Source organism: Salmo salar, chromosome 14 (genome assembly GCF_965601325.2).
Source record: "Salmo salar chromosome 14, fSalSal1, whole genome shotgun sequence".
NCBI lineage: Eukaryota > Metazoa > Chordata > Actinopteri > Salmoniformes > Salmonidae > Salmo > Salmo salar.
This window is the reverse complement of record NC_138304.1, coordinates 88600163-88622337: the sequence shown is the minus strand read 5'-3', so window position 1 is coordinate 88622337 and position 22175 is coordinate 88600163. Positions and strand designations below refer to the sequence as shown.

At 42.8% G+C, this 22175-nt stretch overlaps 1 protein-coding gene across 1 annotated transcript in view; it reads left to right on the top strand.

Annotated features, from left to right (window-relative positions):
- LOC106570404 (polyamine-transporter SLC45A4) overlaps positions 1 to 16464 on the top strand; it is a 62640-nt gene extending 46176 nt beyond the window's left edge. The window contains exons 2-7 of the mRNA XM_014142697.3: positions 368 to 556; positions 4556 to 4735; positions 4938 to 6121; positions 6616 to 6715; positions 8080 to 8291; positions 11317 to 16464. Coding sequence (XP_013998172.3) covers positions 368 to 556; positions 4556 to 4735; positions 4938 to 6121; positions 6616 to 6715; positions 8080 to 8291; positions 11317 to 11679 — 2228 coding nt within the window. The 3' untranslated portion in view covers positions 11680 to 16464. The remainder of the gene's footprint in view (positions 1 to 367; positions 557 to 4555; positions 4736 to 4937; positions 6122 to 6615; positions 6716 to 8079; positions 8292 to 11316) is intronic.
- Positions 16465 to 22175: the final 5711 nt, after the last annotated feature.

Genomic DNA, 22175 nt, shown 5'->3' with positions numbered 1-22175 from the left:
GCCATTCTACGACCAATGTTTGTCTATGGAGATTGCATGGCCATGTGCTCGATTTTATACACCTGTCAGCAACCGGTGTGGCTGAAATAGCCAAATCCACTATTTTGAAGGGGTGTCCACATACTTTCATGTGTATATAGTGTATGTGCAGTCCAGTAGAGAATCTCCATTGGGTGTGGTTTTAGTCTGGGATACTAGCCCGTAAAGTATATGTTCTATTTTTTGATCCTGTGTTCCAAGTCCTCCAGAACAGTGATCCTATATGCATCTATGCTGCACACAGTTCCAAACTGCTGCCTGTTTGGATGATGATGATTATGATAAACCATAACCTTATACCCCTTGTTTCCTTCCTGTCTATCTCCAGGTCTTCCAGAACAGTATTACAGTCTGACATGGTTCCTGAGCCCCATCCTGGGTCTGATCTTCACACCTCTGATTGGCTCAGCCAGTGATCGCTGCACCCTGAAATGGGGCCGGCGACGCCCTTTCATCCTGGCCCTGTGTGTGGGGGTGTTGTTTGGAGTAGCACTCTTCCTCAACGGGTCACTCATAGGTGAGACTGGGAGTTAGGCGGGGGGGGGGGGGATGTGGAGGGTAGGGCGGCAGGAGAGACGAGGCGTCCCACCCCTGGTACACCCTATCAACAGCAGGTGAAATATCAAGGGTGCCAAATTTGAAAACAATTAAATGTCATAATTCAAATTTCTCAAACATACAACTATCTTACACCCTTTGAAAGATAAACATCTCCTTAATCTAACCACGTTGTCTGATTTCAAAAAGGCTTTACGGCGAAAGCATAAAGTTGGATTATGTTAGGACAGTACATTGAAAATAGCTGTGTGTAATGTTTTGTCAATGCAAAGACAGGCGTCACCAAAAGCAGAAAACCAGCTAAAATTATGCACTAACCTTTGACAATCTTCATCAGATGGCACTCCTAGGACATTATGTTAGACAATACATGCATTTTTTGTTCTATCAAGTTCATATTTATATCCAAAAACAGCGTTTTACAATGGCGTTGATGTTGAGGAAATATTTTCCCCCCAATACCGCCAGTCAATCAGCAGAACAAATTAAATAATTACTATTCGAAAACATTGGTAAAATATTATATTGTCATTCAAAGAATTATAGATTAACATCTCGTGAACGCAACCACATTGCCAGATTTAAAAATAACTTTACTGGGAAATCACACTTTGCAATAATCTGAGTACTGCGCTCAGAAAAATAGGCTTGGCGATACAGACTAGGCGCCATGTTGGAGAGATCTAAAATCAAAAATACTATGTAAATATTCCCTTACCTTTGATTATCTTCATCAGAAGGCACTTCCAGGAATCCCAGGTCCATAACAAATCTAGTTTTGTTCGAAAAAGCTCATAATTTATGTCCAAAAAGCTCCGTGTTGTTAGCGCATCCTGTAGGCTACTCAAAAACATGAACGACGCCCGCCGGACTTGTCTTCACCAAAGAGGGGGAAAAAAATATTTACGTTCGTTCAAACATGTCAAACGTTGTATAGCATAAATCATTAGGGCCTTTTTCAATCAGAACTTCAGTAATATTCAAGGCGGACGATTGCATTCTCTTTTAAAACGTATAGGAACGAGAGTACCCAAACGTGCACTCGCGCGCCAGAGTAGTATCGGCCATCCGCTTATGACCAACGTTCCAAGTCTCTTGTTCGGTCAGTTTTCACAGTAGAAGACTCAAACCACTTTGTAAAGACTGGTGACATCTAGTGGATGGCGTAGGAAGTGCTCAATGATTAATAAGTCCCTGTGTGTTTCAATGGCATAGGCTTAAAAGTAATTCAACACATCGGATACCCACTTCCTGTTAGAAATTGTCTCAGGGTTTTGACTGCCATATGAGTTCTGTTATACTTACAGACACCATTCAAACAGTTTTAGAAAATTCAGAGTGTTTTCTATCCAAATCTGTTAATACTATGCATATCCTAGCTTCTGAGTTGGTGTAGGAGGCAGTTAAAAATGGGCACATATTTTCTTCAAAATTCTCAATACTGCCCCCTATCCCCAACAGGTTTTAAGGTCAAAAGTTTAACCAATTGATCGTTAAAAAATAAATGATTGATCAAATCTATTCAGTTGAGCAGTTTGCCAGTTTAGAGAAGTTAGGTTATTAGATACAACCATCCTCAGCTGCATTTGCCGTTTTTACCCAATGGGAGTAATTGTGTTGAAATGTTTTTTTATTTGAGATGAAAGGCTTCACTTTACAGGAGCACTGGCAGTCACCTGCCATCCCCTGCTGGAGCAGAGAACACTGATGCCATTTGAGACCCCGCTAGACAGCCACATCCTCTATTAGGGACAGGAATTCACACTAACCCTATAGACTTGTAGTCTGACAACCTCCAGGAGTCGAAAGACATGACAGGCACACACCCACCCACACATCTCAAATTAACCGTCAAGTCCTATCTGACGGTTTAAACCCTTGTTGCCTGTGTGTGTGACAGGAAAGTGATTGAGTTCACAGAATAGGCTAATGACATCCTCTGTTGTTATCCATGATGTCAGCCGGCCAGCCAGCCAGCCAGTCAGCCAGTCAGTCAATCTTTTAGCCTCACCTAATAAGCAGTCTTCTGAAGTGTGAGTTGTGATATGAAGCATATTGAATTGAAAATGATCTCTGGCTGTGTGTCACTAATGTGGTTCTCCTGAGTTTAGAAACCAGAGTAAACAGATAGCCTGGTTCTATAACTTCAACTGTGTTCTAATGCAACACACACACACACACACACACACACACACACACACACACACACACACACACACACACACACACACACACACACACACACACCAAGTTCCACTTCTATCAGGAGTTTCACATCCTACATTAACCTACTGGCTACTCATTATCAGTGGAAGTGATCCTAAGTGCCACTATCTGTGCAGGCGGAAGAGGGAGAGAGAGAAGGGTTCCAGTTTGCTCCGTGCTTGAAAGGCACAGCAGAGGGGAAGATCAATAGATATCCCATAGAGTTGATTTGCTGCCGGCTTCAGAACAGTCAACCAATTAGGACTGAAGAGTCTGGTAGTAGTGGAAGGGAGCAGTGCCCTCACTATAGCCCTACCAGAGCGGCTATTTGTGCGTCGTCAGCCTCAGCTGAAGTCCCAGTGCAGTGGGTCATAGGCTACAGACTCCGGTGTACGCTGACCTGCTGGGCCGAACGGTGTGTGTGAACTCTGTCAGTCTCTGTGACATGGGAAAGGACTAGGAACCAGTTCACAGGGAAACGTTTCCTGTTGTGCCCCCTTTCTTACCTTTCATTGCCTATCTGGAGCCGCTTCCTGTCTCCAGCGCTAGCACGCTGCTCGTCGGCCCGTCGGCCACGCCATTGTCAGGAAGAAAGTCTTTGCTTGCTACGTACACACTGGCTGACTACACACAGGCTCAGACAGTACAGACTTCAGTACTACAAGTCTTTTTTTTCTTCAACCTTTACACTTCTCTTCCTCTGTGGTCGTTGTTAATTGACTAAATATTTTCTAAAGAGGGTTGTCCCTTTAATGAGAGTTGGAATAATGACTTGTTTGTTGTTGTGTCCTAGGAATGGGGAGTTCCTCTGGGCTCAATGTTATGATGGAAGTAGTAAATGGGAGTTTACAACTAAGAGTTTAGATTCACAGTAGGCCAGATTTGCAATGACACTAATGACACTTACAGTACAGGGACGATGTTTTACACCAGTGAAGCGCAACGTTTCTGGCTAGTGTTTATTTTTAGATGATATTTTTATCAATTAGATTTACGCGTGACGCTTGTACTGATAACTCTGCATTGGAGTGAACCAGGGCAGGAGTCTCTTTAAATAGTATACACTGACGAGGTATCATATTGTCGCTGTTGGATGAAAACCTCTTATCTACAAAACAGAAACTTTTCAGGAAATGAAGAGAGAAAAAAAACTGCCATATTTTACCGTTAACGAAGTTACAATTTTCAAAAGTTCAGAAGCTATTTATAATACATTTTCTTGGTTCTAGTCATGAAATGTTGAGAGTATGTTGAGGGGGTTACTGCTTTCAATACATGTAAAAATATGAAAATGGGCAAAAATGGAGTTAGGTTTTCATCACACAGCGACAATCTATATATTCCCTGTAGCCCTGAGGGTGATCATCCAATCAACCTTATTGTGTTCTTCCTGGCCTCTGAGGTGGAATATACCATATACGGCTACGTGTGTGTGTGTGTGTGTGTGTGTGTGTGTGTGTGTGTGTGTGTGTGTGTGTGTGTGTGTGTGTGTGTGTGTGTTAGAAGGCAGTTGCATGCCATAATAGTAACCCACTATTCGGGTATTGATTCACATGTGAATATCTCGATCCAGCTGTGTTCTCATTGTTGGAGAGCTGCAAAGTAACTAGGATGGATATAGCTTATCAATATGTATACTGGATTGGCAGGATGCGGTCTCTGTGGCGAACTTTCTATCTGTGAATTAGGCCTATGTTTTTCTGAAGGTGTTGTACCAGCTAGGATACTAACTCTGTCTCTGGTTGTGTTCCAGGTCTTGCCGTCGGCGACGTGCCAAATAACCAGCCCATAGGCATTGTTCTGACGGTGCTCGGTGTAGTAGTGCTGGACTTCAGTGCAGACGCAACGGAGGGTCCCATAAGGGCCTACCTACTAGACGTGGCAGACACTGAAGAACAAGACATGGCCCTCAACATCCACGCCTTCTCCTCTGGTACAACACACGTCTTAGTAGCACTCACCTTGTATTTCAGGATGTTTCCATGCCCATACCTTTGTCTGTGATGTCTGTGAAAGTTAAGAAATTGAATATTCTCAAACAGGAAATTCAGCTGAAACGGAGATCCATGCTATGTTGTGTTATTAGAGGTGCTAACAGTGTGTTTGTGTATTCTGCATGTGTGTGCCTGGGCCAGGTTGTGGGGGAGCGGTGGGCTACGCGCTAGGCGGTCTGGACTGGACCCACACATTCCTGGGCTCAATCTTCAAGTCCCAGGAGCAGATCCTCTTCTTCTTCGCCGCCATCTTGTTCACTATCTCTGTGGCGCTGCATCTGTTCAGCATCGAAGAGCAGCGGTACAGCCCCCAGCAGGACCGGCTGGACGAGGAGGCCGACGCCGCCTCTTCCACAGCCCACAAGGCCAACTGCTCCCTGGGGAAGCTTCATGGCCACAACACCCCCCACATGGAGCTCATCGGAGAGGAGGACATCTACGACCCTTGCGATCGTTACGACCGTTATGAGTTCTACAGGGATGGTGATGGGGAAGAGGATGGGCGCTCATTGCGCGACATGGACATGGACTTCCTGGATGTGGAGATGGTGAGGTCCAAGTCGGACTCAGTGCTGCAAATGGCCGACGCCACACTGGATCACCTGGACCACGACGCTCTGTCCCTGCTTCACATTGAGCCCTCCATTTTCGCTGACCGCCTATCGTCCTACCACGGCTCTCCACCACGCCGCAGCAGCAGCACAGGCAGCCAGGACCTCCTCAAAACCTCCAAAAAGATCTGCCGGCTGTCCCAGTTCCTGCAGGAGCAGGACCGCGACGGGGAAGAGGCGCTCCTCAACAACCAGCTCAACGAGCAGAAGACGCCAAACGGCCGAGCGCATGCCAACGGCTTGGGCCAGGGCGGCAACGGGCATGCCCACATGGTCATGAAGAACTCGGCCAGCACAAACGCTTCCATGCGGCACCGCAGACACATCTTCTACCGCCAGCCTTCCTGCACCTTCTCCTACTACGGCCGCGTGGGTTCCCACCGCTACCGCTACCGGAGAGCCAACGCCGCGCTGCTCATCAAGCCCTCGCGCAGCTTGAACGACATCTACGAGGTGCAGCGGAGACAGAAGAGGAAACAGCAGAACCCCAGAGCGCGCCACCAGTCAGGCAACACCAACTCCAGCGGGGATACAGAGAGTGAGGAGGGGGAGACGGAGACCACGGTCAGGCTGCTGTGGCTGTCCATGCTGAAGATGCCTCCAGAGCTGATGAGGCTCTGTGTCTGTCATCTCCTCACCTGGTTCTCCATCATCGCTGAGGCCGTCTTCTACACTGACTTCATGGGCCAGGTCATCTACCACGGCGACCCCACGGTAAGGCTACTGGGACGTCAAGGACCAATATTTATATTTATTTTACCTTTATTTAACTAGGCAAGTCAGTTAAGAACAAATTCTTAACAATGACAGCCTAGGAACAGTGGGTTAACTGCCTTGTTCAGGGGCAGAACGACAGATTTGTACCTTGTCAGCTCGGGGATTTGAGCTTGCAATCTTTCGGTTAGTAGCCCAACGCTCTAACCACTAGAGCGTTGGGCTAGTTATGCCACGTTATTATATAGCCTGTTGTATTTATTTGGACATAAATGTACATGTCTTTTTTTTTATGTCTTCTGCAAATAAAAAATGATTAATCACACAAACTCAATCTCCGGTTGCCAGTTCACTCCCCACCAGGATTTTGTTGCCGACCTGGGATTTGAACCGGATACTCTCTGGTTGCTGGCCCGCCTCTCTCTAACCTCTGGGATACCGGCCTCCCTTTCTCTATCCCTAACTAAAGCTGTTGTTTTCCCTCCTCTCTCCAGGCTCCCGCTAACTCCACGGAACTGCAGAACTACCACAAAGGAGTTCAGATGGGCTGCTGGGGGCTGGTCATCTATGCCTTGACCGCTGCCTCCTGCTCAGGTCACTGACCAGTCATTGAGTAGAATAAATGGATGGATGGATGAATGGAAGGAAGGAAGGAAGGAAGGAAGGAAGGAAGGAAGGAAGGAAGGAAGGAAGGAAGGAAGGAAGGAAGGAAGGAAGGAAGGAAGGAAGGAAGGAAGGAAGGATGGACGAATGAACTAACTAACAAATTAATTAAGTGACCAATGACTGAGCGCACCAACCTGGTCTCAGAGCATTTAGTTTTTTTCTGTATGTAAATCCGAGACACTCCATTTACTATGATATGTTACATTTCGTATGGTAAGCGTTACAAATTTGCAAAATGTACAATATGTTACAAATTTGCAAAAACTACAGTATGTTACGAATTTGAGCTAGGTGGCTAATGTTAGCTAGCTGGTTAACGTTAGCTAGGCTAGGGTTAAGGTTAGGGTTAAGTTTAGGAGTTAGGTTGAAGGGTTAAGGTTAGGGGAAGGGTTAGCTAAAAGGGTTAGGGGAAGGGTTAGCTAAAAGGGTTAGGGGAAGAGTTAGCTAAAACACGCTAAGTAGTTGCAAAGTAGCTAAAAAGTAGCTAATTAGCGCAAATGCTAAAGTTGTCCGTGATGAGATTCAAACTCGCAACCTTTGGGTTGTTAGACGTTCGCGTTACGCGCCCACCCACCCTACTTTGTTTTTTTCCTTAAGTAACCATCTGTCTTATGTAACCATGCTAAACGTAACATATCATACTAAGTTGAGTGTCCTGGATTAACTTTTACTATGTTGCGTCTAGTCTATGAGACCAGGCTGAGCGCACAGGGCCCAGACACAGGCTTGTGCAGGTCTGTGTGCTCTGAGGCAGCCATAAAGTCCTTTCTAAACAATGTGCTCAGTCTGCATCCGATGTGCTCTCTGTCGCTCTGTTCGCATGCTGGACGGTTAGACTAAGACAAGCCAGTGAGCTGAGATGATCTGTGCAAGTGATACAGTTACTCAATCAGTAAAAATAAATTGTAGTGCTTTTTATAATTGGACTATTCACAAAGAACTGTACAGCAACCCAGCACCTAAACACCCAGCGTAAGTCACAAGAGGAAATCTGTACTAATTGCTGGTCACTTAATCATGGTGAATGTCGTCTAGTTGACCCACAGTGTGGATAAGACTTACAGGAGTCACCTCTTGTAAATTAACCAACTCTTATACGAGGCCATATGAAATCTAGGCGTCTTTGTAGGTTCAGGCCTTGGCCACTGTGCTTCTGATCTGCATTGCTTGCTCTTTGTGGGTTTAGGCTAAGTATCTTTAAAGCACTTTGTGACAACTGCTGATGTAAAAAGGGCTTTATAAAATGATTTGGCCTCCCTTTGTTTATAAACTATTATATTGTATTGTTTCAGCCTTACTGCAAAAGTACCTGGACAACTTTGACCTGAGCATCAAGGTCATCTACGTCCTGGGCACGCTGGGCTTCTCCATCGGTACGGCCGTCATGGCCATCTTCCCCAACGTCTACGTCTCCATGGTGATGATCAGCAGCATGGGCATCATCTCCATGAGCATCTCATACTGCCCTTATGCCCTCCTGGGACAATACCATGAGATGAAAGAGGTAAGGATGTATACTAGTTAGTACTCCTGGGACAATACCATGAGATGAAAGAGGTAAGGATGTATACTAGTTAGTACTCCTGGGACAATACCATGAGATGAAAGAGGTAAGGATGTATACTAGTTAGTACTCCTGGGACAATACCATGAGATGAAAGAGGTAAGGATGTATACTAGTTAGTACTCCTGGGACAATACCATGAGATGAAAGAGGTAAGGATGTATACTAGTTAGTACTCCTGGGACAATACCATGAGATGAAAGAGGTAAGGATGTATACTAGTTAGTACTCCTGGGACAATACCATGAGATGAAAGAGGTAAGGATGTATACTAGTTAGTACTCCTGGGACAATACCATGAGATGAAAGAGGTAAGGATGTATACTAGTTAGTACTCCTGGGACAATACCATGAGATGAAAGAGGTAAGGATGTATCCTAGTTAGTACTCCTGGGACAATACCATGAGATGAAAGAGGTAAGGATGTATACTAGTTAGTACTCCTGGGACAATACCATGAGATGAAAGAGGTAAGGATGTATACTAGTTAGTACTCCTGGGACAATACCATGAGATGAAAGAGGTAAGGATGTATACTAGTTAGTACTCCTGGGACAATACCATGAGATGAAAGAGGTAAGGATGTATACTAGTTAGTACTCCTGGGACAATACCATGAGATGAAAGAGGTAAGGATCTATACTAGTTAGTACACACACTGATATAACAGGTTAGTTAGTACACACACTGATATAACAGGTTAGTTAGTTAGTTACACACTGATATAACAGGTTAGTTAGTTAGTTACACACTGATATAACAGGTTAGTTAGTTAGTTACACACTGATATAACAGGTTAGTTAGTTAGTTACACACTGATATAACAGGTTAGTTAGTTAGTTACACACTGATATAACAGGTTAGTTAGTTGTACACACCGATATAACAGGTTAGTTAGTTACACACCAATATAACAGGTTAGTTAGTTAGTTAGTTACACACCGATATAACAGGTTAGTTAGTTAGTTACACACCGATATAACAGGTTAGTTAGTTAGTTACACACCGATATAACAGGTTAGTTAGTTAGTTACACACTGATATAACAGGTTAGTTAGTTAGTTAGTTACACACTGATATAACAGGTTAGTTAGTTACACACTGATATAACAGGTTAGTTAGTTAGTTAGTTAGTTAGTTGTAACAGGTTAGTTAGTTACACACTGAGAACATGTTAGTTACACACTGAGAACTAGTTAGTTAGTTAGTTACATACTGAGATAACAGGTTAGTTAGTTACACATTGAGATAACAGGTTAGTTAGTTACACACTGATATAACATGTTAGTTACACACTGATAACGAGTTAGTTAGTTAGTTACACACTGAGATAACAGGTTAGTTAGTTAGTTAGTTAGTTAGTTAGTTAGTTAGTTAGTTAGTTAGTTGTAACAGGTTAGTTAGTTACACACTGAGAACATGTTAGTTACACACAGACAACTAGTTAGTTAGTTAGTTACATACTGAGATAACAGGTTAGTTAGTTACACACTGATATAACAGGTTAGTTAGTTAGTTACACACTGATAACAGGTTAGTTAGTTAGTTAGTTGTAACACGTTAGTTAGTTACACACTGAGAACATGTTAGTTACACACAGATAACTAGTTAGTTAGTTAGTTACACATTGAGATAACAGGTTAGTTAGTTACACACTGATATAACATGTTAGTTACACACTGATAACGAGTTAGTTAGTTAGTTACACACTGAGATAACAGGTTAGTTAGTTACACACTGAGATAACAGGTTAGTTAGTTACACACTGAGATAACAGGTTAGTTAGGTAGTTACACACTGAGATAACAGGTTAGTTAGGTAGTTACACACTGAGATAACAGGTTAGTTAGGTAGTTACACACTGAGATAACAGGTTAGTTAGGTAGTTACACACTGAGATAACAGGTTAGTTAGGTAGTTACACACTGAGATAACAGGTTAGTTAGGTAGTTACACACTGAGATAACAGGTTAGTTAGGTAGTTACACACTGAGATAACAGGTTAGTTAGTTACACACTGATATAACAGGTTAGTTAGTTACACACTGATATAACAGGTTAGTTAGTTACACACTGATATAACAGGTTAGTTACACACTGATATAACAGGTTAGTTACACACTGATATAACAGGTTAGTTAGTTAGTTAGTTACACACTGATATAACAAGTTAGTTAGTTAGTTAGTTAGTTACACACTGATATAACAAGTTAGTTAGTTAGTTAGTTAGTTAGTTACACACTGATATAACAAGTTAGTTAGTTAGTTAGTTAGTTAGTTAGTTAGTTAGTTAGTTAGTTAGTTAGTTACACACTAATATAACAGGTTAGTTAGTAGACTGGATCAATTATATAACAGATGATGTTCAGAAGAAATGCTATTCACTTTTCACACAGTGTGAATTAAAATCAGGTTAATCAAATCATTGGCAGCAATCCATACAACATTTGGCGTCAAGATTTTCTTTAACCACATGTTCCAAGATGTTGTTTAGTATACATACGTAGTTGATGTCTCATTAGATACACTTTAAATCACATACATTAGAGGTAACATCTGCCGAAGGACGTTATTGCAGGCCCATATCCAAGAGGACAGAGTTGAAGATGCCAACAGACGTATGTTTAATCTGCTGACTGTTATGATAACCTCTGTATGCTGTATGGTGTGGTGTCAATCCACAAACGGAAACCTTTGTCACCTTTATGCCAAGACTAATAGAGCATTTCAAGGCCAGATTCCATCAGAACATGCCAGAACAGGTTATACAGGTTAAGATCATAGCTCCATTATATACAAATGTCTAAAGAATATTTTATAATTTATTTAACCAGGTAAAAGTCAGTCAGTCAAAAAACGTGTATTTTACAATGACATCTTGGCAATTATTTGATACCATGTCTCCTCTCTCCTTCTGTCTTCCCCCCTTTCCCCCTCTCTCTTCCCGCCTTTCCCCCTCTCCCAGTACATCCACCACAGCCCAGGGAACTCCAAGCGGGGCTTTGGCATCGACTGTGCCATCCTGTCATGCCAGGTGTACATCTCCCAGATCCTGGTGGCATCGGCGCTGGGCGCGGCGGTGGACGCCACGGGTAGCGTGCGGGTCATCCCTATGGTGGCGTCCGGTGGCTCCTTCCTGGGTTTCCTCACAGCCTGGTTCCTGGTCATCTACCCGAGCCACGGCGATGCGGAAGCCAAGGGTGAGCAGAAAGCTTTAACAGGGCCCTCCTCTGATAACAGCAGCACAGAGAAACCCAGTGTTCTAAAACTGACCAAGAAAGGCGCCGCCACCACTACGTGTAAAGTGGAGTGCGAATCCACTCTGTGATGGGGGGGTTACTGTTACCATAGCAATGCAAACGACATCAACAAACGATGAAAATAAAAACTGACATTCCCTTTTCCGCCACCCAAGACTGTGCTGCATGGCATGGGCTTGACCGACCTGCTCTTTCTCTGAGACACATGGGCCAGGATGTTTTAAGGTTTCAATTTGACTTGTTTCATTTAATATGGTGCCTCTCTCGTGTCGCGGTCTCAGGACTGTGGTGTGGCGAGGAGAGGACAATCATCTCTCCCTCTCAGGGCCACTAGGAGCCGCCATCAAGGCGGTCCGACTGGATAGGACAGATCAGGGGACAATGGATACACGCGACCGACCGTCGTTCACACGCTGAACTGGGATCTCTCGAAAAGACATGCACTTCACTCTTGCACTTCCATTCATGGGTCAAGACAAAAATAGTTGAAGAGATATTTTATTCTTCTAATAAGTGAATCATTTGAAAATACTGAAAATTGCTCTTCCTTTTGATTGAACATTTTATTTAGTTTATTTTACTCTATATATTTTTGACATGATATTGCAGAAGGACATTGTAATCACCAAATGTGGCCAGGCCCGGTATAATTTACAGGGTTGATGTTTTACTTTTTGGACTTTAAAGGTTTTTAGTGGCTTTAAGAGGAAACGGCACAGGTATAAGGAGGGGATTTCTTGGTTAGGAGAGCATCTCCAAAGTGAGGAGCGAAAGAAGGCATTGTTTGGTAAATAGTTCTCTTATTTATTTTATTTTAGCACATACTAAGTTGTCATAAGACCAGTTACACTATATCTACACGTAGATATCTTTATCCTCTTTAGTAATTCATACTAAGGATCCTATTTTCCACCTTTAAGTATAAATCCTTCTGAGATCACGTCCTCAAGGGCATTACCATTGACGGAGAACAGAAACACTTCAAGGAAATGCTTAAGAGAAAGAATCTCAGTGCTGCGTTGGAGTTACGGAGGAGTGCATACCAAACGAAGGAGAGAAGCTGAGGAGCACTGTAAGGAGCTTGGAAGGTTTTCTGTCTCAGTGAGAAGAAACAGATTTCGGGCTTAATTTCCCTTACTACTACTTATTTTTCTTTCTCTTGTTTCAAATGCAATGTTAATGGATTGTGTCACTCGCTGCACAATTTCAGCTGTTGTCCTTTTTTTGAGGATGTTACTAAACTAGCTAGATGTTTGTCAAATGTAGGAGTGAGGTTAGATGGAGGGTTGGTGGAGGAGCCCTTTGGCAGAACTTAAGCTGTGCAGGAATTGAAGTTGGTTATTTTCCTACCACATAGGTCTTCTATTTTCAGTTTCTAACTGAATGAAAACGAAGTAATGGGTCTTAAAAGAAGAGTAATATCCTCTCACTTTTGTAGTCTGTTTACATTTTAGAAACCTGGTTGCTGCATGGTTTGGGCCATGTGGCAAGTTGTGCTGTGCTCTGAAGCAGCCCTAGCTAAATGCTAACCCGCCATGTTGGCTCTGCATGGCCTACATGCAGTGTATTGGGAAAGTATTCAGACCCCTTCCCTTTTTCCACATTTTGTTACGTTAAAACCATATTCTAAAATTGATTACATTTAATTTTTTCCTTATCAATCTACACAAAATACCCCATAATGACGAAGCCGAAAACAGGTTTAGACATTTTTGAAAATGTATTAAAAATAAAAAACAGATACCTTATTTACATAAGTATTCAGACCCTTTGCTATGAAACTCGAAATTGAGTTCAGGTGCATCCTGTTTCCATTGATCATCCTTGAGATGTTTCTACAACTTGATTGGAGTCCACCTGTGGTAAATTCAATTGATTGGACATGATTTGAAAGGCACACACTTGTCTATATAAGGCCCTACAGTTGACAGTGCATGTCAGAGCAAAAACCAAGCCATGAGGTTGAACAAATCGTCCGTAGAGCTCCGAGACAGGATTGTGTCGAGGCACAGATCTGGGGAAGGGTACCAAAATATGTCTGCAGCATTGAAGGTCCCCAAGAACACAGTGGCCTCCATCACTCTTAAAATGGAAGGAGTCTGTAACCACCAAGACTCTTCCCAGAGCTGGCCGCCCGGCCAAACTGAGCAATCGGGGGAGAAAGGCAGTGACCCGGTGGTTATTGTGACAGAGTTCCTCTGTGGAGATGGGAGAACCTTCCAGAAGGACAACCATCTCTGCAGCACTCCACCAATCAGGCCTTTATGGTAGAGTGGCCAGATGGAAGCCACTCCTCACTAAAAGGTACATGACAGCCCGCTTGGAGTTTGCTAAAAGGCACTTAAAGGATTCTCAGGCCATGAGAAACAAGATTCTCTGGTCTGATGAAACCAAGATTGAACTCTTTGGCCTGAATGCCAAATCTCACGCCTGGTGGAAGCCTGGCACCAGCCCTACAGTGAAGAATTATGGTGGCAGCATTATGCTGTGGGGATGTTTTTCAGAGGCAGGGACTGCGAGACTAGTCAGGATCGAGGGAAAGATGAACGGAGCAAAGTACAGAGAGATCCTTGATGTAAACCTGCTCCAGAGCGCTCAGGACCTCAGACTGGGGCAAAGGTTCACCTTCCAACAGGATAACGACCCTAAGCACACAGATAAGACAACGCAGGAGTGGCTTCGGGAGAAATATCTGAATGTCCTTAAGTAGCCAGAGCCCGGAGTTGAACCCGATTGAACATCTCCGGAGAGACCTGAAAATAGCTGTGCAGCGACGCTCCCAATCCAACCTGACAGAGCTTGAGAGGATCTGTAGAGAAGAATGGGAGAAACTCCCAAAATACAGGTGTGACAAGCTTGTAGCGTCATACCCAAGAAGACTCGAGGCTGTAATCGCTAACAAAGGTGCTTCAACAAAGTACTGAGTAAAGGGTCTGAACACTTATGTAAATGTGATATTTATTTTTTTATTTTTATATATATACATTTGCAAAAATGTCTAAACTTGTTTTTGCTTTGTCATTGTTGGGTATTGTGTGTAGATTGATGAGTGTAACAACAAAATGTAGAAAAAGTCAAGGGGTCAGAATTCTTTCCAAATGCACTGTATACCCTGAGCTGGAATGGGGGCTCAGTTTCATTCTTGTATAGAAGACATGGTGGGCTGAGGGTGGAAGCAAGTCGAGGAAGTAGAGCTCCACTGTAAAACTCATTGGGGCTAAATGTCCAGTTGGTGTGTCTGTTGCGTTGAGCGTATATGCTGGTTATGGCTTTACAGGCCCATGTGTCTCTGCTGTGACAGGTCCCAGGAGGTTTAACCAGAGCCTTCTTAGGGCTCTCTAGAGCTGGGACTACCCAAAAACTATCCAGGTTGGCTGTGTTTCTACAGGAATACTTACCGTATACGAGATATAGCTTCCTTCTACTTCGTGTTTATTATATTAAACAGTTAGAGTACATCGCTCTGTCGTCTCTTGTTTAGCATACATGTTAATCCATAGAGGTAGATTTGTGCAAGTGTAATTTAACCTTTATTAATAAGTGTAAAACGTGAAAACAATAAGCTGAAATCTTTTCAGTGTTGAGGAGATTTATACCAAACTTGAAGTGAAAACAAACAGAGAGCATCAAGTTTTTTGACAAATCTGTCAATCGTTGCAATAATGTTTTCTGCCTCAGTAAGCAAGAGTGGAAGTGTTAAGACTGGGGTCAGGTGACCTTTTAGACTGCCTGGGTGGATGTAGCCTATGTGTATCATAGTTATATGAAAAAGAAAAACAACAACCATGTACTTGGAGCTAAAGATAGTATTGGTTTGGTTTTTAAGAGAACCACACCTTGTTGAATACTTGAAGTGCAACTTGAGTGTTTCTAAGATGCAAGGAAGTGTATGAAAGTTTTCCTGTACCTCTTGCCGTCGACTCTGGAATGTTAAGATAGTGGCCTACTTGAAAGGCCTCCTGGGAGTTGGCATTTTCTTTGATTCCATCAGGTGACAATGAAAAAGTCATGAATGTAAAATCTTTGTTGTTTTGTGATGGGTGGAGGGTCTGACATTGCACAGAACTTGCAGATACAAAGTTTGAAAAAAAAAAAAAAGAATAATCTTGCAAAAGAAAAAAAATCGAAACTGTGGATATTTATTTTTAGATATTTTCTCATTAAATGGACACTTTCACTTTATTTAAAGATATACAAATACAGAGAGAGATATTTACAGTTGTAACAAATGCAAGAGAGGCATGTTACAGTAATCAGAGGACTGGAATGTGTTTGAAACACGTGTGTGCGAATGAGTGTGTGTGCGTGTTAGATTTCAATCTCACCTGTTTTTCCTGTTCCTACGTCTCCACAATCATCTGGTTTACAATTCACTTTACTTTCAAAGCTTGAGGTCGCGCTGCATTACCAACATTTAATTGTACATATTTTTACACAGAAATATCTTTGAATAAGTATAGGCCTAGTTCTTAAGATCAATTTCCCTGCTGTTGCTTTTGATTGGAAAATGCTATCATTCATCTCTCATTATGTTAAAGATACCTTTTATAAGATCATCTGATTTTAGGACAATGGGAATTGCATATATTTTTTCTGTTAATGAAATTAAGCACAGATGTTACTTAAAAATGTAATAATGGGGAAAACAGAGTATATGCAGTGTACTCTATACCTTGTCATGAAAGTTGTAAATATTATTTTAGTTTATTTTGCTGCTATAAAAAAGCTGATTATTTGTATTAGTTTTTTTTTAAGTACTGTATATACGTTGTGTAAATATGCTTGAGCCTTCATATGTAGAAGTATGGAAGAACACTGTATTGAATGCACCTTTAAAAAAACTCTTAACCAAAGAGCTTCTGTCTCTTTATTATTAAACTACACTTTCATACATGACATTTTGAAGACTAAGTATTAGATATGTATCTACACATATACTGATAAACTGCATCACCAGCATCTCTGAAAAACTGTACAAGCATAATATAAAGTCATGTTAACGTTAGAGGGTGGTTTGTTTTTAGGTCAACATGAGTAATTCCAACATACTGTAAGACCGTGGGTTGTCCGAAGGTCTTGTAGATGAAGAAGCGGACACGACAGCTATCAGTGCATTAGACGGACAAATGAAGCGACTCAACATAATTTATCAGGGGATATCAAATGAATACAAAATGGGAGAGGGAATAGTGACACCTCCACACCATATTCCAGTCCCACAATACTAAAGTCTTAGTCGCTTAAGGGTCAAACCACAGGTCATCCCCACTGATAGATAGGCAAAGTGAGCTAACCACAGCTTCCTCTTTCAATTAAAGCCACGCTCTGTAAGAACATGTTTGCTTATGATAAGGTGAAACAGTTGTTGTCATAGGCTACATTAGTTGTATATAATGTATGATATGCCACGGCTGTCAGTCAATCAGCATTTAGATCTTGAACCACCCGATTTATAATACTACTTAAATCAATGGGTATATTTGCTAAACATTTTTTACTGGAAATCTACCAGACTGCAATAATATGACTTGGACATAAAATCATATCTACCATACATAATCTACATGACACCTTGAGGACAAAAATGTCCACTTGTCTGTGAATGTTGTCAATAGTCGCTTATACAAGGCTGCCATCTTGTGGTGTTGTACTGTTACATTTCTCACCACTGGATACTATTCTGTATTTCATTTTTTCTTCTTGCCGCTGGATGGTCGCGTTTAACTGCATAGCAACCAGCAGTCCTATACAATCTTATTATAGTCATCTTAATTGTAACATATGATTGTAGTTGTAGCCTCCAATAGAACTCTCAATTGAATCGCAATACATTTTTAACACGTTTGATTTCAATTAGTTATCTGTGTCGGCATGCATAGGCTATTACTCCTGAATCAAATGTAAATCTGTGCAGGCTATTAGCCGCCTTTTTACCAAGAAGTTGTATGGAGCCAGCAACAGATAGTGGTCATACAGAAGCAGGCGTTTACATTCCTCAATTTGATATGGAGATATGTCGAAGACTAACAGATGAACTCAGGATACTCTTGAACTGTTGCCAATAGTAGCTGCCCGCGTAGTAGTGTGATTCTGTTTGGTTCTTTATTCATTTAGTCTGTGAACTGTGATTAACACACTCCAGTAGGTGGTGGCACGCAGCTATAACGTTTGTTTGCGGACTGCCAAAATATCGAAGAAGAAGAACCAGCACCAGCAAGCGGTGGTACATTTGCTCCACTTGAGCTAGTGATGGGAAGTTTGGGTCTTTTTACTGACTCGGATCTTTTTGACTTGATCAGTAAAAATAACGAATCTTTCGACTCATTTTGTTAATTTGAGTCAGTAATGCCCAGAGCACACATGGCCACCTTCCGGCGAACAAGGAACTGAAAACTCGAAAGAGTCATGAGCAAATTGGAGCTGTCATTTGTGATTAAGACTTGTAAACTTGTGCTTTAAACAATGTACATTGGTTGATTGCTAGGCATACAAATAAGATTTTGTCTTGCTACATTTGAAACGAGGTATAGTTATGGCGGCTACCGGACTAGATTGTGAACGGCTTGATGGCATGCATTGCTTGACAGCGGTGAGAGTGAAAAGTTGCCTGTCGACTCGCCCTAAATTCTTCCGCTGCTGTGTCGTTTGCTACACACTTCCACAGATGAAGAGGAAAAGAGATGCCCAACTCAGCGGAAAATCTGTCTCCCTCCAGCAGATGGCAGTTTATTTGGTGGAATGTACGTTCCGTGATGCTTACGTTGTTAAGAGTGTACTGATATAAATAGGACATGTATCTTGTCATAAATGCATAATTCAATTTAAGGGGCTTTATTGGCATGAAAAACATGTTTACATTGCCAAAGCAAGTGACATAGACAATAAACAAAAGTGAAAGTAAACATTACACTTCCAAAAGTTCCAAAAGAATAGACATTTCAAATGTCATATTATGTCTATTTATATACAGTGTTGTAACAATGTGCAAATAGTTAAAGTACAAAAGGGAAAATAAATAAACAAATGTAGGTTGCATTTACAATGGTGTTTGTTCTTCACTGGTTGTCCATTTCTTGTGGCAACAGGTCACAAATCTTGCTGCTGTGATTGCACACTGTGGTATTTCACCCAATACACATGGGAGTTTATCAAAATTGGATTTGTTTTCAAATTCTTTGTGGGTCTGTGTAATCTGAGGGAAATATGTGTCTCCTAATATGGTCATACATTTGGCAGGAGGTTAGGAGGTGCAATTCAGTTTCCACCTTTCTCAATAGCAAGGCTATGCTCACTGAGTCTGTACATAGTCAAAGTTTTCCTTAAGTTTGGGTCAGTCACAGTGGTCAGGTATTCTGCCACTGTGTACTATGTTTAGGGCCAAATAGCATTCTAGTCTGCTCTGTTTTTTTGTTAATTCTTTCCAATGTGTCAAGTAACTATCTTTTTGTTTTCTCATGATTTTGTTGGGTCTAATTTTGTTGCTGTCCTGGGGTTCTGTGGGGTCTGTTTGTTTGTGAACAGAGCACACTGAACAGAGCCCCATGACCGGAAACATGATCGAATACTGTAGCTATTGGCCTTCCTGTGACATCGGGGGCTGTAGGTGTCCTGGAGGGCAGGTAGTTTGCCCTCGGTGATGCATTGTGCGGACCACACCACCCTCTGGAGAGCCTTGCGGTTGTGGGCGGTGCAGTTGCCATACCAGGCGGTGATACAGCCCGACAGGATGCTCTCAATTGTGCATCTGTAAAAGTTTGTGAGAGTTTTAGGTGACAAGACAAATTTCTTCAGCCTCCTGAGGTTGAAGAGGCGCTGGTGCGGCTTCTTCACCACTCTGTCTGTGTGGGTGGACCATTTCAGTTTGTCCATGATGTGTACGCCAAGGAACATAACTTTCCACCTTCTCCACTATCTCCACTACTGTCCCATCGATGTGGATAGACAGGTGCTCCCTCTGCTGTTTCCTGAGGTCCACGATCATCTCCTTTGTTTTGTTGACATTGGTGAGAGGTTGTTTTCCTGACACCACACTCCGAGTGCCCTCACCTCCTCCCTATAGGCTGTCTCGTTGTTGTTGGTGATCAAGCCTACTATTGTTGTGTTGTCTGCAAACTTGATGATCGAGTTGGAGGTGTGGATGGTCACGCAGTCATGGCTGAACAGGGAGTACAGGAGGGGATTGAGCACACACCCTTGTGGGGCCCCAGTGTTGAGGATCAGCGGGGTGGAGATGTTGTTTCCTACCCTCACCACCTGGGGGCGGCCCGTCAGGAAGTCTAGGACCCAATCGCACAGGGCGAGGTTGAGACCAATGGCCTCTAGCTTAATGATGAGCTTGGAGGGTACTATGGTGTTGAATGCTGAGCTGTAGTCAATGAACAGTATTCTTACATGGGTATTCCTCTTGTCCAGATGGGATATGGCAGTGTGCAGTGTGATGGCTTTTGCATCGTCTGTGGACCTATTGAGGCAGTATGCAAATTGCAGTGGGTCTAGGGTGACAAGTAAGGTGGAGGTGACATGATCCTTGACTAGTCTCTCAAAGCACTTCATGATGAAAGGGGCGATAGACATTTAGTTCACTTACCTTTGCCTTCTTGGGTACAGGAACAATGGTTACCATCTTGAAGCATGTGGGGACAGCAGACTGGGATAGGGATTGATTGAATATGTCCGTAAACACACCAGCCAGCTGGTCTGCGCACGCTCTGAGGACGCGGCTAGGGATGCCGTCTGCATCGGCAGCCTTGCGAGGGTTAACACGTTTAAATGTTTTACTCACGGCCAAGGAGAGCCCACAGTCTTTGGTAGCGGTCCGTGTCGGTGGCACTGTATTGTCCTCAAGCGCGCAAAGTTGTTTAATTTGTCTGGGAGCAAGACATCGATGTTCACGACGGGGCTGGTTTTCTTTTTGTAATCTGGATTGTCTGTAGACCCTGACACATACGTCTCGTGTTTGAGCCGTTGAATTGCGACTCCACTTTGTCTCTATACTGACGCTTAGCTTGTTTGATTGCCTTACGGAGGGAATAAGTGCACTGTTTGTATTCGATCATGTTTCCAGCCTCAGGATATATGGTTTCCAGTTTGCATTAAGTCTAGTGAAGTTCCTTGATGGCTGTCTTGGTATCTGCTTGCGGGGGGATATTCACGGCTGTGTCGATAACCGAGGAGATGGGCATTTGATTGTGAGGAATTCTAGGTCAGGTGAACAAAAGGACTTGAGTTCTTGTGTTACAATTACACCATGAGTCGTTAATCATGAAACATACACCCCCGCCGTTCTTCTTACCAGAGAGATGTTTGTTACTGTCCGCGCAATGCGCTGAAAATCCTGTTGGCTGTCCGGACTCCGACAGCATGTCCCCAGCTAGCCATGTCTCTGTGAAACAGAGTATGTTACAATCCCGGATATCTCTTTGGAAAGCAACTCTTGCCCTAATTTTGTTGACTTTGTTAACAAGGGCCTGGACATTAGCGAGTAATATACTTGGAAGCGGTGGGTGGTGTGCATGCATCCGAAGCCTCACTAGAAGACCGCTCTGGCACCCTCTCCTCCGACGGCATTGTTTTGGGTCGACCTCTGGAATCAATTCAAATGCCCTGGGAGGTGCAGACAAAGGATCCGCTTTGGAAAAGTAATATTCTTGGTCATAGTGCTGGTTGTGCTGGTAAGTTGACGTCTCTCTGATATCCAATAGTTCTTCCCGGCTGTATGAATTAACACTTAAGATTTTCTGGCCTAACAATGTAAGAAATAATACATTTAAAAAAATACTGCATACTCAGCTAGCAATGAGGAATCGGTCCAGAAGCGGCCCTCATTAGGGGACCGGAACTGATTGAATCGGCCCAGAATCGGGTGTCGGACTCGGCCCTTAATCAAAATGAATGACAGCACAGAATCGTCTACCAGAATTCATTTCCGTCTACCAGAATTCAGCCGACTTTGCCGGCATCTTACCAGAATCCCCCCAGAAGCGGCCGATGCAAATTTAAATAAATGTACACAAAATTACCCGATTTAGTAATTTTAAATATTACTATTATACATTTTATACATACAAATTATACCCATCTACAAAAAAAAATATATATTTCGGAGGAAACACCATACACCTGGTGACCATATCAGCGTGCATGCGCCTAGCCCGCCACAGGAGTCGCTACAGCGCGAAGGGAGAAGGACATCCCGGCCGGCCAAACCCTCCCCTAACTGGGCCAATTGTGCATCACCTCATGGGTCTCCCGGTCGCGGCCGGCACGGGTCTCGAACCACCATCTGTAGAAATGCTGCACCACTCGGGAAGTTCCATCCACAAAGTTTTAATGCTTATCAATTGCTTTGCACAAAGTATCAAAATACTAAAATACTACATAGGACTCTTAAATAATTTCATTTAAATGTTAATAGTATTTTTTGATCACCTAAACAATGAGGAAAATATGGAAAAATAAATAAATAATGAAATGTTAATTATATAAAGCAGCCCGTGTAATCATATGCCAGAGAGTAGCCCCAATCGGCCCGTGCCCCAAGTAATACATTTGGGCCTGATAACTC